This window comes from Arachis stenosperma, chromosome 10 (genome assembly GCF_014773155.1).
Source record: "Arachis stenosperma cultivar V10309 chromosome 10, arast.V10309.gnm1.PFL2, whole genome shotgun sequence".
NCBI classification, from domain to species: domain Eukaryota; kingdom Viridiplantae; phylum Streptophyta; class Magnoliopsida; order Fabales; family Fabaceae; genus Arachis; species Arachis stenosperma.
This window is the reverse complement of record NC_080386.1, coordinates 97300789-97319862: the sequence shown is the minus strand read 5'-3', so window position 1 is coordinate 97319862 and position 19074 is coordinate 97300789. Positions and strand designations below refer to the sequence as shown.

Below are 19074 nucleotides of genomic sequence, written 5' to 3'. Positions count from 1 at the left end.
AGGAAAGTAGGACCAAAGAGGATGATGGATGAATCATATCATGTATATGTTTGTACAGGTGCCATGGGATCAAATGGTCTTTCTACATATCACTTTTAAATAGAATAGAATCTTTATATTTCATCTTGTCCAATATTGGCCAATATTTTTTTCATTACATGACAGCATATAATTAAATATTTACACAAAAACTTTATAGTAGTGGTGACATGCCTTATCAAAATTAGATCATATTTATAGACGGATGCTATACCCCATTATATTCTAAACAAAAGTTGATGTGATAATATTCTTAATTCATCCAACGGAGAGGGAGAGAGATATCACACAATTGTGGAGTTGAATATCCTCGGATATGATTTGTCGACAGTGATAGTATAGAAAGTAAGAAGACCAAAGTTTAGGGTTTTCCTTTGATGACAATATATGTGGGTTGACCCTTTTAGATTTGAATTTTAAACGAATGTTCTATATTTGTGAGTACTTAACATGTAAATTGTAAATATAACAATTTGTTTAGTAGAATGGACGTGGTTTGTTCTAGGTTTTGGTGAACACAGAAGATGGAGTAGTTTTTTAAAGAAAAAAAAGTTGGGGTTTGGGGGATAGAGAAGACAAAGGGGCGAATAGTAAGGCTCAAAATACGGGTCAAACAAGAATGGATGGTGCCACTCCCACCTCCCTTAGAGTCTACGTATTCCTTTTTACGTTATTTCATTCAATTTTTATTCATTTATTTATTACCACCCCTAGCTACCTCTCTTTCACCACCCAATTTGATAGGGAACACTTCTATAAATAATTGTACTAGGATTGAAATATTTTGGAAGATATGAGCTTATATAATTTGGAGATAAAAATATATATTTTAAATTACATAAAATGTTTTGGATATATTCAAAAAATAAGTGAAGGATTAGAGACGAAAAAATAAAAGCTAAAGAGCTATTTTTTAGTTAACTTTTGAAAATTATTTTATTTATTTTAATTTTTAAACTGTAATTATAAACTTTTAATCTTAAATTCTAAATTATAAATCTTAAATCCCTGTAAAACAAGAAATTTTAAAATCAAAATAAAAAATGAACTAAATTAATTAAGTGAAAGTTAATTTTTTCTAGTTTCTAGAACCTATATAAAAGATTAGATAGTTTCTTACTGAACACATAGCCAATAGGATCATTTCATTCCAACAAATTAGATATGGAGAGATAGTACTAATTGATTTGTGCCAACCTTAATTTGTTTGGACTAAATCTCTGCATAAATCTAGTTTAGGTCCTTTTCTGAGATATAAACTAAAAGATTAATCTCTCACTGCTAGGTGGATATATACATATATTATTGTTAATTCCATAACACATCATATCATATATATGGATGTGCAATTTTAATTTTGAAAGGTGAGGTTTTGGTTTCTTTGTATTATGTTAAGGTGTGCTTTAAGGGAAAATGCTATTCATTTGGGTGAAGACAAATTATATATAGTTAAGAAGTTAACTGTCTTAGTCACTTGCACTGAATTTATAAAAAAAAAAATTGGAGAATTCATCTGATCAGAGTTGTTGAAATCAAACAACTGTTTTGGTTATATAGATTCTTATAAATTCGAAATGATATCTTCTTCACATGGCATGAGCTAGGGTGAGATGTCCCAAATCACCATACATACCTCTACCAATCAATATAAATTATACATCATCATCACATACAAGAGTCATTTTCTGCTTATAGCACATTATCTACTTATCTTGGAAGGTGTCCAATCTTTTTCCCTATTTCACTGATAAATAAGAAGGAATCACTTTCAACTGCCTTAATACCTGTTGAACGTTAAGTGGCCATTGTGAGAGTATAATAGACTTATTTGTTTTTGAGAAACACTACTTTAATTTTTAAGCTAGATAAGATAATTAACATCAAGAAGTAATAAATTATTTAGTTTTTTTATGGTATTTTTCGACCGGTTAAAGATTAATCTTCGCAAATTTAAATTCTATTTAAAAATTTGTGACTAAAACTAATGAATTACTGTAGGCAAGATTCAAATTTCGAACTATTGTTTTTAAACTGTAATTCAATGTACATATATCTTCAATCCAATTTAAAATTTGCCAAGACAGAATCATATAATGCTTGCATTGCCACGGCCAACATTTTCAGTGATGTTGATCACTGAATACTCTAAACGCTGATCCCAGTGAGTGAACTTAATTAATTGCCTTGGTCATAATCTTATATTAGTTAACTGTTCTTCAAAAGAAGCTAGACTCAAATTAAAAAATAGCATTTTAATAAATTGTAAAAGTACAACTGGTTTTACACCTGTTTACATATGGTATTGATTAATTAAGTGATACATAAACATTCTGAATTTGTTGATATATAATATTTATACATATATGTAAGAGAGCTTAGCTAGCTAGGTAGAAAGAGAGTCAAATATGGGGAAGACCTGGCCAGAATAAGAAGCAAGGATCCACATGCATGGCGGCAATAGAGTCAGAAAGTTGATTAAGAAAGTCAAAGCCACATTTAACACACACGTGAGCATTTCACTCATAGAGCTGGCACACTTACACCATCACTAATTTATATATCTTCTCTTACTATATATCTTCTCTTACAAGTGCTTGCTTCACTTTCATCTCAACTTGCCTTGCTAGCTAGCTACTCATTTATATAATTATTCCTTAAATCTTCAATTTAACTAACAAACACAAATACCTTCTTCTCTCACGCTTTCATATAATAATTACATAAAACATAGGTGGATGTGTAAGCCTTGATTGCCTTTTAAGCACACTCTACTACTCATATTTTTCTTCTCTTCCCTTTCCTTCCGAGTTCCGACTCTCTCTCTCTCTCGGTATTCTCTTCCTCTATCTATCACATACTCAGAGAGCATGCCTGAATGTCCAGAGAAAGGTAATAATACAAATCTTGTCGACTATCTAATTAATTAAGTTGAATTAGCCCTATTTTAATTTGATTTGGTGGTAGGGAGAGATTTGAGGAGATAGGGAAGAAGATAAAGAGGGAAGGAGATAATGTTTCAAGTCAAATGGGAAGAAGACACATGTTAGGGCCACCAGGAACCCTAAACACAATTACACCATGTGCAGCATGCAAGCTACTGCGACGAAGATGCGCACAAGAATGCCCCTTCTCTCCATATTTCTCACCTCATGAGCCCCAAAAGTTCGCTTCTGTCCACAAAGTCTTTGGTGCCAGCAACGTCTCCAAGATGCTCATGGTATTTCTTCAAAAAATATAATTATTTTTTATAGGCTTCCAACTGGAAAGACAATTTAATTACTCTTTATTTATTAATATTTATTAGGAGGTACCGGAGTGCCAAAGAGCTGATGCAGCGAATAGTCTAGTTTATGAGGCTAATGTGAGGCTAAGAGATCCAGTTTATGGATGCATGGGTGCAATTTCAACATTGCAGCATCAAGTTCAATCTTTACAAGCTGAACTCAATGCAGTGAGGTCAGAAATACTTAAATACAAACTCAGAGAAGCTAATAACAATATCATTATTCCCTCCTCCCACCATCATCTTCCTATGCTCCCTTCATCCGGGGCCGCTGTTTCCGTCGCTGCTCCTCCGCCCCCGCCTCCTCCTCCACCACCACCACTTCCTCCTAATTCTCTCCCTCCCATTTCTTCCTCTTCTTCCTCCATGTACATCCAACAACAACAGAGGGCTCCCACCAACTATAGCAGAATTCCAAGTGACAATATTTCTTATTTTGGTTAAATTTGGAAACTTCATAATAATAATAATAATAAATTATTCCATTTATTTCTCTCTTTGATATGGGATCAAGGGTGGAATAAATTGTTACGGTAATTAGTAAAGAAAATGGGAATGAAGTATTAATTTATACTACCTTGATGATGATGTTGTTAATTGCTATAAGCTGTGGCTGTATGCTTTAATTAATTAATCTTGTTATTATTGTCTTAGTCCAAATGATCAATGCCAAATTTTTACTTAGATATTGGTGACTATATATATATATATATATGAAGGTTAGTTTTCTTCATTCCATTACTCAATCCTTTCATCTAAAGTTGCTATAATACCATATTGGAATCATTGCACCTTAGCTTGGTCTGTGATTATTAATATCTACATTTCTTCCATAGCAATAATTGATGTAGACACCATGCCTAATTGGTTTAGTATACACATAGCAATTTCCTCTTAGCTTGTTCATTTTATGAAGCAAAAGGAATTGAAGAGGAAAAGACTTTTGAATTGTATTTAATAGTGGATGCTATTTTTCAATTTGGTGGTTTAATTTGTGAAATATTATTGTTGCAATAGTGGGAGGAGGAGGAGGGTGAATAATGATATTGTTGTTTGGTTAAATTAATTTGGCACGTGACAGCTGTGGTTCTTTGAAACGTGTTAATCTGTGCCACTGAAGCTTCTGAGTTTGCTGTCTCAAGTTGCGGGAGACAAAAGGTATGCTTTGTGAATCTTCGCCATGTTAATTCACTCAGAAATTAAATGTAATGTCTACTGTGTAACAAAACACAAATACAGTGAAACAATTAATTAGTGTTCATTAGAGGAGAAGCATGTATAATCTTCTGTGGTTGAGATCAGATTTTCATTTGTTTTTCTTGCGGTTTTGCTTTTCATATGAGTTTCTTCATCAGTAGTAATGAGTCCCTTATTCCTCATATATGAATATGAGTTCGTTTCTTTGAATGTTTTTTTTTACTTACTATATACTATATTTGTAGTTTCTTCTAAAGTTTTCTCTTAATTGCATATAATTAGAACTAGACCCACATGAAATTAATGTGTGTGTGTAGAACGTACCCATCTTTGGAGTTATGGGAAAGCCTTTATCAAGTGTTTTTTTCTTAGATAAATAAAAATAAACGGCATCTTTAGATCAAGGAATATAATTGATGAATTAAACACTTCTCAGTTACATATTGGTTTTTATAATTTTATTTTCCCTCTTCTATTCTATGCTGCATGCCACATTATTAATTCTCTAGAAACTCTACAATAGCATCTTTTGATGCCTACATATTTATATATAAAATATAAATTTGATTTGATTTGATTCCATCAGAGTACATCATCAATCAAAGATAAAGAATATATATATTCTTAAACAATTATGTTAGTTCTGAGTAGTTATCACTATAAAATATATATTAAAAATAAATTAAAATTATATATATTTATATATAAATACATAACTAATTGATTTTGTTTGTACATATAAAATTTTCTATTCTTAAAACATATATCTAATGTGCTATTGAAAACCGAAATTTTTACATATAATTTTTTAAGGATTAGGATATAGCTCAGATTAATGTGTGTAACATATTTGTTGGATGGTCATACTCCAATGAAAGCTATTTGGTTTCCTTGGCGTGAGGATTTCAGCTTAGTCTCTATGACTAACAAGGAGGTGCTAAGGGGGAAGTGTCAATCGTATAAGCAATAAATATGAAGATAAAGACTTGCACTTTCTTCTATTTTTGTTTTAGAATTCTTCAATTCAATTTCTTTCTCTTTAGGGTGCACACATATCCAAACTAAGCTTAATGTTATTGTTTATAAATCTTCTAGTTGAAAACTTAGAACCCTAATATATCTATATAGATGTGACATGAATTATTGGTCCCATGTCATGATTGCTTCAAGTCTTGGCATCTAATTCCTGGTGTTGACATCACCCAACCATCATTCCTTGTATTTGAACAAATTTGTGAACCTAATTTTACTTTTGTGACACCTATATATATATATATATATATATATATATATATATATATATATCATTTTAAAATAATTATTCATTGATTTTTTATACATTAAAAAATTAATATACTTAAATTTATTTTACATCTAACTATCTATAAAATAAGAAAAACAAATATTTATTTAAAAAAAATAAGCGTAGAAAATTAACGGTTAATTAGTAAATTTTTTTAATTGTAAAATTTTTATTTTTAGAAAATTTATTATTCAGAATTTAGAATTTAAAATTTAAAATAAATAATATAATTTTAAAAAAAATTAGTTTATATTGATTGAAATAAAATTCACTTCCTAGTTGAATCCTTCTAAAAATACAAAGAGCACTACACTTTTGGCATAGTGTTTCGTTTAGAAAAAAATATTAATTAAAACACTAGTCTATATTAAAAGTTAATATATAGTGATAGGTGCACTGTTTTTTTTTTCCTTTTAGTGAGTAGTTATCTATCAATGATAAAAAAAATTACATAAACTTTTGAATAGTTTTAATTTTAATTGAGGTATTGATATTATATCAACTTTTATACAATATTAATTTTAATTGATGTATTATAATTTTGTGTAACATAAAAAAATTAATTAAAAATAAAAATATGAATTATAACCTTTTATATTTATATTTTTTAATAAAAATGGATGTTGGAAAAAAAAAAAACACACCTACTTTTTTAGTACATGCTATGTTACATTGTTACCTACTTCTTTAGTACATGCTATGTTATTATTTAATAAATATTTTTTTTTTTATAAATGAAATATTACGTTTAAGGTACAATGTTTGAGTGTTTTTTGCAATTTTGATATATGAAATAGTACGATTTTTGTTAAGAACGCGATATTTCTGTCTGTTGTTTAGCAAAGCATTCAAGTGTTTTATTCAACACAAACTCTAAATCATCACACTTTTGTAACTTATTTTAAAGTATTATACATTATTAAAACACATTCTTATTTTTATTAGGATAAAATATTATTTTGGTATTCAATATTTTGATCAAATTTTAATTTAATTTTTAATATTTTTAATTTTTTATTTTAATCTTAAAATTTTTTAAAATGTCGTATTTCAATTTTAAAAAAGTCTTAAGCGGATTAATATTATTTTATTATTAAATTTAACACAAATAATTCATATATTGAAGAGCCAATAATATTCGATTTTAGTATGTAAGTAAAATTCATCCACGAATGATCATTAATATAATTTTTTTTTTTAATTTGAAACGCTGATGATTCATTATTAGAATTTGGAGTTTTGTACAAAAAAAAATTGAGGAGAAGAAGTATTACAAGAAGATTTTGATTATATTTTTCTAACATATGAAAAAAAATATAACTTAACTAGTAACGTTATTAATGTCTACCCCATTAATTTTATTAAAAATTAATATCAAATTTAATAGTAAAATCACATTGAATTAATTTAAAATTTTTTGAGACAGAAATAAAATAGTTAAAATATTAAAAACAAAATTATTAAAATTTGACCTAAATATTGAAGATCAAAATATAATTTTATCCTTTTTATTATAGTGGAAATTTTTTTTGAAATAATGCATAGAATAATATTATCAAAAACGAGAGTGACGATATATTTATGTAATTTAATAAATATATAAATTGGATTGAATGTTGAATTTACAAGTTGAGTTTGATCCTGGTTAAGTATGGGTTCGCTGTATCATTTATTTCTGAGTGCTCTCGAACTCATAACCGATGCATGTGACAGAGTAAGAGAATGCAAGATCACTAAGCTATTCACTACTATATAAGACTTGGATCTCACTCAACCATCTTTGCATTTGCCAACATATATATATATATTATTAATTTGATTTTATCAATATGATTCAGCAACCCCCTGAAGTTTTCTCAAATCGTTGCATAAAATAAAGCTAGATTTGGATTATTTTTTCTTTCTATAAGTAGATGCCCTGTAAAGAGAATAAGAGAAAAGAACCTAGCTATATGTCCCAACCTGTGTTTGATTTTTGTTATTTGTTTTTTGCTTTTATTTTACACAAAGCTATGATAGAATTTTCAACCAAATTGAATAATGTATCATATTGTATGTGTTGTGTTGTTAAAATAACAACACTTGGTTAGTAGAATATCGTTAACCCATGAATTTAACGCATTGACTCAATGACTCCATATATGATTAAGTGAGAAGATTCGAAAATACGCTAAAGATAGCTAAGCAAAAAATTCCGTACCCTAAACACATGCAATGTTTAGGTTTAAGGCCATAGCCACATACAGATTTATATCATAAATAAGATACAAAAATTCTATTGTGGCACCCATTAAAAAAAAAAAAACCACAAAATATGTATTCTTAGTCTCTCTTTATATTTTTGAACTCTTTTACGCTGTTTCAGAGTGTCTTCCTTAGGTTAAATACATGGATTGCAAATCCATATATATATATGGCTGTGAGTTATTACAATATAAATTTTAATCGGTTTATTCATAGTGACGATCACTACTGGTCTCGACGTTCGTTGATATGAGATTCCAAATCTCTCTTTTTTTTTGTTTTTTTTTTTAAATTACTACAATTTAAGTATCAAGTTTCTCAGTGATGATCGATCTCTTTCAACAAGTTAGTAATAGTAAGTTGAAGCTCAAAATCATTTTGAAAAGTTCAACAAAATGTTGGCTGATTTTTTCTGATTATGGCACATAAAAGGCACACAACATGATGAATAAAAAATAAAGTTATCCGTGCTATAAAATATGAAAAATGATTTGAACTCTTAAACTATTTTTTAATTATTTTCTTAATTTTAAATAAAAATTAAATTTTTATATTATAATTTTAAAAAAATGAACATATATTTAAAAATAAAAATTTGAACAAAATAGTTAGAAAAATAAGTTAAAAGTCTAATCGTTATTTGTAAAATATTCACTCACAATATTTTATAAGTGGTAAATAGCTTTGTATTTGCAAATAATCTGTGCATTTGATTTGAATTTTCGTAGCGAGATTTGAATAATTATTTAGAAGGTGAATATACAAAATTGGAATAAAATTCGATTTGTAGACACTTTTTTATTTTTTTTTAAATTTGGTCACTCACAATGAAAAATTTATTTAACATAAAATCACCAAATTATAAAATAAAAAAGTTTTATTATTTTAATAATATTTGTAAAAAGTTATATCGAAATTGTAAGATCTGAAAAATTTACTAGCTAATTATATAATTAAAATTGAGTTAAGAGGGTATGGGTTAAAAAAAATTTAAATTTCATAATTTGAAAATTTACGGATAGAATTTAAGCTTAGAAAATTATTCGGAGCGCGAAAATACAATTAATTATGAAATAACGCGTACCTGCCTTGTAAATAACTGTACACGTTTAGGTCTGTCCGGTACTGCGTATGAGAAAAATAAAAATGTAAAAAAATAACTAGAAAAATAATTAGAATACAAATTGAAAATTTATCTTTAAAATTTTGGCTCTAAGTAATGAGCGAAAGGATAAAAATGCCTACTAAAAAAAAACACTAAGTACCGTCGGATTTACCGTCGAATTTAGTGTCGCAGAATGGCGGCAGAATTACTGTTGGTAACGGCGTCGAATTCGTAAGGTTATATAATTACGGGCGGATTTAAGTTTCCGACGGTCATTCGCTGGTAATATTTGGAAGGAAACAAAAATATATTGCGTGTCTTTTAGCGTTGGATTTATCATCAGATTTTTTTGACGGTAAACCAACTTTGTGAAACAATATGTTTTGGTGACCCGCAATGGTTTACCATCGGATTTTTCTGACGGTAAATCTGATGGTAACTAGGACGTAAATTAAAAGCGCGAACCCTCTTCCCCTCATTCAAATTTCCTCCTTTTCTCTCACTTCTTTTACTATCCCTATCATTGTCGCCAATACCACAAACATCACAGCCCCTTCCCTGTCACCATCAACCCACTGTCGCCCCCACCATCATTGCATCGCCGCTACCCTGCTTTGCCGCGAGTCCAACCTGCAGTGCAGCAAAAAAACAAGGAAGCTCCTGTCCCAGTCTTCCAGCGAGTTTTCCAGCCTTCGGCAACCACCCTTCTATCACTTCTAGCTTCGACAACATCATAGTGATGCTGCATCTTCACCTCTTTTCTGTTCTCTCCTTGTTTTGCATTCCAGGTTTCTCTAACCTTTGTTTTTCTTTCTTCTTCAAATTCTGTTTGTGTTAGGTTGTTTTATTAGTCTAATTTTAGTTAATTAATTTAGTTAGAGAAAATTTTCTGATTTTAGTGGATTTTAGGTGGTTAAGATATGTTAGTTTTAGGATTATTAGTTTGTGTTATATTGCTGAAAGTATTAGAAACTGACTGAATTGATGGATAATGCTGATAATTTTGTGTTGAACATGCTGAATTTGTGTGAATTGATGTTAAAAGACTATTTGTTTTGTTGAAAAATTGTTGAAATTTGGTTGAATAGCATTGACTTGAATTTGAATTGTCAACTGTTACTTAGTTGCGTTGATTTTTCATCTTTGATGTATGTGCACACCAAGTGTTCGTTTATATGCCTCTATGTCTATTGTTTGTTTTAAATTGCATGTTATAGCTACCATGTGATTTAGGATGTTTGATTTTTTCTTGGCATAGTTAATTAAATATTTTTGTGATAAACGATTGTAATGGTTGAAATGGTTGTGTTCTAAGATACTTGTTATTTAGATTATCCAATGTTGCACTTATATTTGTGGTGTTAGTTATAAGAATTACATTGGTATTATTGTAATGTATTGCTGATTTGTTGTTCTAAATTTTTGTTAACTGGTATCTATTTGCAGACATGACGACATGTGGAGGTTCAGCAGATCAGGCTACTGGTCGTGGATGTGGTCATGGTCGTGGTAGAGGGTCATAGTAGGAAATCCTCAGAAATTCTGGATCCTCTCCCTCTACTATGACTACCCTAGTGACATCACAGGTTGCAGGTTTAGCGGACCAGCCGTTCATTATAGTCCCTAACCCCCAACTACGTCCCTCTATATACGGCGATGATGCTGCCTCCAACCGCTCAGCAGCCTGCTTCCACGGCGATGCCGCCTCTAGCAATGGAAGCCGCGGCCCCGAGTCCTCTTAGGGAAGTGAGGCAGCTGATGCCTCGCCACCACCTTCCATCGTACGGTTGATGATTTGGCCTGATGGCGGTACGGGGTAAGTATCACTTTAAGTATAATATATTTTCTGATTATTGAATTGGTGAAAGTGTATGATTATTGGTTTTAGTTTAGCGGATTTTGGGCTGTAGGTTTGAATAGCTGAAAGTGTTTCATGTTTTCTGATTATTAAATTGCTGAAAGTGTCTGACTATTGATTCTAGTTTAGTGGATTTATGGTTGTAGGTTTGAATAGCTGAAAGTGTGTCATGTTTCCTGATTATTGAATTACCGAAAGTGTTTTGATTTTTTATTCTAGTTTAGTGGATTTAGGGCTGTAGGTTTGAATGGATGAAAGTATTTCAGGTTTTCTGATTATTGAATTGCTGAAAGTGTCTGATTATTGATTCTAGTTTAGTGGATTTAGTGGATTTATGGATGTTAATTCTTGTTTATTGTTTGTTGTTCATTGATTGTTGATATTTGGTGTTGTTTAAATTAATTGTTGATGGAACGAGTTTGTAGTGCATTTCAGTTATAGATGAAACTTTGCCAAAATTTCTATAAAAATCCCTATATATTATTGTTATTTGCTTTTGAAGTTTTAATTTATATTACCATATTGATTTATTTGTGGATTGTTGATAGGTTCACACCGAAAAAAATGTATGTACTCAGGAGATGATCAACGTCATCAAGCTGATGTATGACTATTTCTGGCCCAGCTACAAGAAGATCCCCGCTGAGACCAGAGAGCTATGGTTTTAGAAATAGGCAGTAATTATTTTTTTTAGTTTTTGGTGAGCGGATAATTTGTATGCTTTTTGGCATTGTTTTTAGTATGTTTTTAGTATGATCTAGTTAGTTTTTATTATATTTTTATTAGTTTTTAATTAAAATTCACTTTTCTGGACTTTACTATGAGTTTGTGTGTTTTTCTGTGATTTCAGGTATTTTCTGGCTGAAATTGAGGGATCTGAGCAAAAATCTGATCCAGAGACTGAAAAGGACTGCAGATGCTGTTGGATTCTGACCTCCCTGCACTCGAAGTGGATTTTCTGGAGCTACAGAAGCCCAATTGGCGCGCTCTCAATGGCGTTGGAAAGTAGACATCCTGGGCTTTCCAGCAATATATGATAGTCCATACTTTGCCCAAGATTTGATGGCCCAAACCGGCGTTCAAAGTCACCTCAAGAAATTCCAGCGTTAAACGCCGGAACTGGCACCTAAATGGGAGTTAAACGCCCAAACTGGCATAAAAGCTGGCGTTTAACTCCAAGACAAGTCTCTACACGAAAATGCTTCATTGCTCAGCCCAAGCACACACCAAGTGGGCCCGGAAGTGGATTTTTATGTCATTTACTCATCTCTGTACACCTTAGGCTACTAGTTCTCTATAAATAGGACTTTTTACTATTGTATTTGATGTCTAAGAATCTGGGTAGCTATCTTCTAATCTTATGCTATCTTAGATCATTTGGGAGGCTGGCCATTCGGCCATGCCTAGACCTTGTTCTTATGTATTTTCAACGGTGGAGTTTCTACACACCATAGATTAAGGTGTGGAGCTCTGCTGTACCTCGAGTATTAATGCAATTACTATTGTTCTTCTATTCAATTCCGCTTGTTCTTTGTCCAAGATATCACTTGTTCTTCAACTTGATGAATGTGATGATTGACACTCATCACCATTCTCACCTATGAACAAGGTGACTGACAACCATTCTTGTTCTACAAGCATTTGAGGCTTAGTGAATATCTCTTGGATTTCTGATTGCATGATGCATGGTTGATCGCCTGACAACCGAGTGCTCGCCTGACAAACGAGTCAGCCATTCCGTGAGATCAGAGTCTTCGTGGTATAGGCAAGAACTGATGGCGGCATTCAAAAGAATCCGGAAGGTCTAACCTTGTCTGTGGTATTCTGAGTAGGATTCAATGATTGAATGACTGTGACGTGCTTCAAACTCCTGAGGGCGGGGCGTTAGTGACAGACGCAAAAGAATCACTGGATTCTATTCCGGCCTGATTGAGAACTTACAGATGGTTAGCCTATGCTGTGACAGAGCATCAGGGACGTATTTCCAATGAGAGGATGGGAGGTAGCCATTGACAACGGTGAAACCCTACATGAGCTTGCCATGGAAAGGAGTAAGATGGATTGGATGAAGACATTAGGAAAGCAGAGAGACGGAAGGGAATGCATCTTCATTCGCTTATCTGAAGCTCTCACCAATGATATGCATAAGTATCTCTATCTTTATCTTATTACTTTATTCATCATCTATACCCATTTGAGTCTGCCTGACTGAGATTTACAAGGTGACCATAGCTTGCTTCATACCACCAATCTCCGTGGGATCGACCCTTACTCGCGTAAGGTTTATTACTTGGACGACCCAGTGCACTTGCTGGTTAGTTGTGCGAAGTTGTGTTTATGCCATGGTATTGAGCACCAAGCCTTTGGAGCCATTACTAGGGATTGTTTATGTTTTGAAAAGTATTGATCACAATTTCGTGCACCAAGTTTTTGGCGCCGTTGCCGGGGATTGTTCTTGTGTATGGACAACTGACGGTTCATCTTGTTGCTTAGATTAGGCATTTATTTTTTTTCGAAATTCTTGAAGATGAATTCTAGAGTTTCATGATGATTTGTTGAAATCTGGCTGGCTGTAAAGCCATGTCTAATTTCATTGGACCGAGGTTTCAACTTTTCATCACAAGAGCTTGTTGATTTTCATCAATCTTGCTTTTGGAGCAGTGATTTGCTAAGGTTTGGCTGGCCTTTGGCCATGTCTAGTGTTTTGGACCGAAGCTTTCTTTGAAAGCTTGGCTGGCTGTGAAGCCATGTCTAATTCCTGGACCGGAGTCCTAGACTAGCATTGCACTGATTCCTGGAATTCTCATTAAGAATTTTGATATCTTTTTCCACTTAATTTTCGAAAATCCCAAAAAAATTTACAAAAACCATAAAAACCAAAAAGATTTTATGTTTCCTGTTTGAGTCTAGAGTCTCATCTTAAGTTTGGTGTCAATTGCATGCATTCATTCATGTGTTTTAAGGATCTTCAAGTAATTCTTGATGATTTCTTACTCTGATCTTTGAATTCTTTTGACTTGAGTGTTTATGTGTCTCATATAGTGTCAATAGTATACAAACTGCTAAGTTTGGTGTCTTGCATGCATTGTTATTTGATTCTTGTTGCATTTTGATTATTAAAAATCCAAAAATATTTTTTATTGGTGTCTTTTCAAGTCAATAATACAGAGAATTAAAGATTCAGAACATACTGCAGAGGAATTATACAGAAAAAGCTGGGCATTCAAAAATGCCCAGTGAAGAAGGCAGACTGGCGTTTAAACGCCAGCCAGGGTACCTGGTTGGGCGTTTAACGCCCAAAAAGGGTGCATTTTGGGCGTTAAACGCCAGAATGGATACCATTCTGGGCGTTTAACGCCAGGATGGTGCTAGGGGGAAGATTTTGTTTTCAAATCGATTTTTTTTCTCAAGTTTTCAAAGTTTTTTAAAAATCAAATCTTTTTCAAATCATATCTTTTCAATCAAATGTTTTCAAAATTAATTTCTTTCCTTTTTCAAAGATACTTACTAACAATTAATGATTTGATTGAACATTTTTTGCCTTTTCTGTTGAGGAAGGTTTCATGTTTGAATCATATCTTTTCTTGTTAGGCAAGTCATTAATTTTTAAAATCAAATCTTTTTTTTTTATTGTTTTCAAATCATATCTTTTTAAAATTTTTTTCAAATCATATCTTTTCAATCACATCTTTTTAAAACCAATCATATCTTCTTAACCACATCTTTTTCAAAATAGTTTTCAATCAAATCTTTTTGATTTCTAATTTAAAAATCTTTTTCAAAAATCACTTGATTTCTTTTCCACTTTTATTTTCGAAAATCAATTAGTGTTTTTCAAAAAAGTTTTCAAAATATTTTAATTAATTTTCGAAAAAAAATACTTCCCTCCCTCTCACATCCTTCTATTTATGGAGTACCACTCCTTCTCAATGCACAATTCGAACCTTATCTAATTAAAGTTCGAATTCTTCTTCTCCTTCTTCTTTCTATTTCTCTTTTCCTCTGACACCTCAAGGAATCTCTATACTGTGACATAGAGGATTCCACATTTTCTTGCTCTCTTCTCTTTCATATGAGCAGGAGCAGAGACAAAGGCATTCTTGTTGAAGCTGACCCTGAACCCGAAAGGACCTTGAAGAGAAAGCTAAGAGAAGCCAAAGCACAACTTTCTTTAGAGGACCTGACCGAATTCTTCAAAGAAGAAGAAGACATGGCAGCCGAAAACAACAATAATGCAAACAATGCAAGGAAGGTGCTGGGTGACTTTACTGCACCTACTCCCGACTTCTATGGGAGAAGCATCTCTATCCCTGCCATTGGAGCAAACAACTTTGAGCTTAAGCCTCAATTAGTTTCTCTAATGCAACAGAATTGCAAGTTCCATGGACTTCCAATGGAAGATCCTCATCAGTTTTTAGCTGAATTCTTACAAATCTGTGACACAGTCAAGACTAATGGGGTAGACCCTGAGGTCTATAGGCTGATGCTATTCCCTTTTGCTGTAAGAGACAGAGCTAGAATATGGTTGGACTCTCAACCTAAAGAAAGCCTGGACTCTTGGGAAAAGCTAGTGAATGCCTTCTTGGCAAAGTTCTTTCCACCACAAAGATGGAGTAAGCTTAGAGTGGAAGTCCAAACCTTCAGACAGAAGGATGGAGAATCCCTCTATGAAGCTTGGGAAAGATACAAACAATTGATCAGAAAATGTCCATCTGACATGCTTACTGAATGGAGCATCATAGGTATTTTCTATGATGGTCTCTCTGAACTATCCAAGATGTCTTTGGATAGCTCTGCTGGAGGATCTCTTCATCTGAAGAAGACGCCTACAGAGGCTCAAGAACTAATTGAAATGGTTGCAAATAACCAATTCATGTACACTTCTGAGAGAAATCCTGTGAACAATGGGACAAGTCAGAAGAAAGGAGTTCTTGAGATTGATACTCTGAATGCCATACTGGCTCAGAACAAGATATTGACTCAACAAGTCAATTTGATTTCTCAAAGTCTGTCTGGAATGCAAAATGCACCAAGCAGTACTAAGGATGCTTCATCTGAGGAAGAAGCTTATGATCCTGAGAACCCTTCAATGGAAGAGGTGAATTACCTAGGAGAACCCTATGGTAACACCTATAATTCTTCATGGAGAAATCACCCAAATCTCTCATGGAAGAATCAAGAGAGACCTCAACAAGGTTTCAACAACAACAATGGTGGAAGAAACAGGTTTAGCAATGGCAAGCCTTTTCCATCATCTTCTCAGCAACAGACAGAGAATTCTAAGCAGAACCCCTCTGACTTAGCAACCATGGTCTCTGATCTAATCAAAACCACTCAAAGTTTCATGACTGAAACAAGGTCTTCCATTAGGAATTTGGAAGGACAAATGGGACAGCTGAGCAAGAAAGTTACTGAACTCCCTCCAAGTACTCTTCCAAGCAACACAGAAGAAAATCCAAAAGGATAGTGCAAAGCCATCAATATGGCCGAATTTGGAGAGGAAGGGGAGGAAGTGAACGCCACTGAGGAAGACCTCAATGGGCGTGCACTAGCCTCCAATGAGTTCCCCAATGAGGAACCATGGGAATCTGGGGCTCAAAATGAGACCATAGAGATTCCATTGGACTTACTTCTGCCTTTCATGAGCTCTGATGAGTATTCTTCCTCTGAAGAGGATGAGTATGTCACTGAAGAGCAAGTTGCTAAATACCTTGGAGCAATCATGAAGCTAAATGACAAGTTATTTGGAAATGAGACTTGGGAGTGATGTGTGGAAAACGATCCAACACAAAACTCACCGGCAAGTGTACCGGGTCGCATCAAGTAATAATAACTCACATGAGTGAGGTCGATCCCACAGGGATTGAAGGATTGAGCAATTTTAGTTTAGTGGGTGGTTTAGTCAAGCGAATCAAGTTTTGGTTGAGTGATTTGTGTTTATCAGAAATTAAATGACAGTAAATGTAAAGGGGGAAGGGAGAAATGCAGTAAAATAAAGAACAGAAGAGTAAAAGTGCAGAAACTTAAAGAGCAAGAAAGTAAATGACTGAAACTTAAAGTGCAAGAAACTTAAATTGCAGTAACTTAAATGGCAAGAAAGATAAATTGCTGAATGTAAAGGGGAATTGAGGAATGGGATTGCAGGATCTAAACAAGAAGAAGTAAATTGCAGTAAAGAAGGTAGCAGAAATGAATTGGATACAAATAGGAAATTTAAACAGCAAGGAAATTAAAGTGCAGTAAAGGTTCACAGAGGAACCAAAAGTGATCTCAGGATCCCAAGGGCTTAGGTAGCAGAGCCTAAAACCCAATTTCCTTCCCAGATCTGAAGTTACTAAGCAATTGACAGAAAATTAAAGATGAAGCAGTAGAAGAACATAATTTGGATTGAATTATGCAGAAAATAAAGTGCAAGGAGTTTGAATGGGAATTGGGACAGAATTTCCCCAATTTCACACACCCAATACTCAGAAAACAGGAGAGTAGAATTGCCCAAGGGAATTGAGGAAGGAGATCAAGCAATTCTCCCTTGATCCTCTTGGTGCTCGGACAAATCTCTCAAGAAAGCTCAAAGACGGAATTCAAAAGCTCAAAATGTAAGCAAAAATTCAAAGCTCAAAGTAAAGGTAGCTAAAAGGTCTAATTACATCAAACTAAGTCCTATTTATACACTTTCTATTCTTGGATGATGGGATTTGGATGGGCTTTTGGATTGGTGAAGAAATGAATTCAAATCAATTTTCAATTTGAATTTTGGCCCAAAAACCACTCCCAGGAGGCTGCCCTGCCCTTGTGGAGGGCAGGGCAGAAAATTGATGCTTGGTGCTTGGAGTTGGTGCGGCCATGTGCGATTCTGGTGCGAGTTGGTGCGTGTCTGGCATGAGCTTGGTGCGCCAGAGGCTGCCCTGCCCGTGCCAAGGGCGGGGCAGAAAATGTTGATGCGCGCGAACGTGAAGCGTGCGTGCGCTTGGTGCTGCCAGAATTTGAGAAGCGCGCGTGCGCGTGCTGCACGCTGATGCGTGGATGCTCCCTGCCCGCGCCAAGGGCAGGGCAGGAATGTGTTGATGCGCCAAGAAGGGAATTTTGCGCGCGGTTGGTGCGCCAGGAAGCAAATTTGGTGCGCCAGCTTTTGAATGCTGCCCTGCCCGCGCCAAGGGCAGGGCAAGGTTGCCATATTGCACGCCTCGGGTTCGACTCTGGGAGGAAGCAAACACGCTAGTTTTTCTTGGTTTCTTGGCACCATAGTGGGTCTCAAGGCTTGGCTTCCTCATGGTCCCTTGTTCGAAACCTGTAGCTTGCATGGGAGCTATTTTTCCTTGGATTTCTTTCCTTGATGTGCCCGATCCTGCTCTCCACAAGGGCAGGGCAGAGTTTGCTTCTCTTGGCTCCAAGGCACCATTTTGTGCTCTGCCCTTGGAGTGGGCAGGGCAAGGTTGCCTTGTCTTGGTTTGGTTACATGATGCTGCCCTTGTGGAGGGCATTCTGCCCTTGTGGAGGGCAAGATTGCTTCCACTATGAGTTCGGCACACTTCTCCCTTGATTCGGCCACGCTTTTCTTTCCTCGGCTACACTTTTTATGCCACGCTTTTCATTTTCTTTTCTTTTCTTCACCTATAATAAACCAAACAACCACTCAAAGTATCACTAAATTCAAGAGGCTTATAAATCAATTAAAATGCAATTAAAATTAGCTTAAACCTCATGATTTAACATTAATTTCATGGTGGTTGCTTGATTTAGAGAAGTTGTGCATTTTCACTCCAAATCACTTACTTAGGATGCAAGAAAGTGCATAAATGCTAACAAAACAAGTGAAATTAGCTTGAAAAATGGGTATATGATGACTTGTCATCACAACACCAAACTTAAACCTTGCTTGTCCCCAAGCAAGCATCAAAACTAAGAGTAAATGATATGAATAAGAAAAGAACACAAATCCTTATTATGCAGATAGCAGAACTTCAATTCATGGGGCATTTATGCAGACAATGATACTCACTTATTGTTGCTGCTGCATAATACACATTTTGCATCCAAGGTTTGCT

The 19074-nt window shown here is 34.0% G+C and overlaps 1 protein-coding gene and 1 non-coding gene across 3 annotated transcripts; one reads left to right on the top strand and one right to left on the bottom strand.

Annotated features, from left to right (window-relative positions):
* The first annotated feature begins 2727 nt into the window (after window positions 1-2727).
* Window positions 2728-10686, top strand: LOC130956215 (LOB domain-containing protein 15-like). Of its 2 annotated transcripts, XR_009077037.1 has the most exons (4): window positions 2728-2928; window positions 3004-3256; window positions 3344-4480; window positions 10618-10686. XR_009077037.1 is itself a non-coding variant. In XM_057883266.1 (3 exons), exons 1-3 carry the CDS (start codon window positions 2915-2917, stop codon window positions 3764-3766), a joined length of 690 nt encoding a protein of 229 aa, XP_057739249.1. In that variant the 5' UTR covers window positions 2728-2914; the 3' UTR covers window positions 3767-4614. The 2 variants fall into 2 exon arrangements, 1 of the variants encoding a protein (XP_057739249.1); XM_057883266.1 differs by lacking the exon at window positions 10618-10686 and having other exon boundaries at window positions 3344-4614.
* Window positions 10687-15644: 4958 nt separating this feature from the next.
* Window positions 15645-15748, bottom strand: LOC130958385 (small nucleolar RNA R71). The gene has a single exon (XR_009077510.1). It is a non-coding gene; the product is annotated as a small nucleolar RNA R71 (small nucleolar RNA).
* Between the last annotated feature and the right edge of the window lie 3326 nt (window positions 15749-19074).

Coding starts and splice junctions, on each gene's coding strand:
- LOC130956215 (XM_057883266.1), top strand. Junction 3,257..3,343: donor ACGTCTCCAAGATGCTCATG/GTATTTCTTCAA, acceptor AATATTTATTAG/GAGGTACCGGAGTGCCAAAG.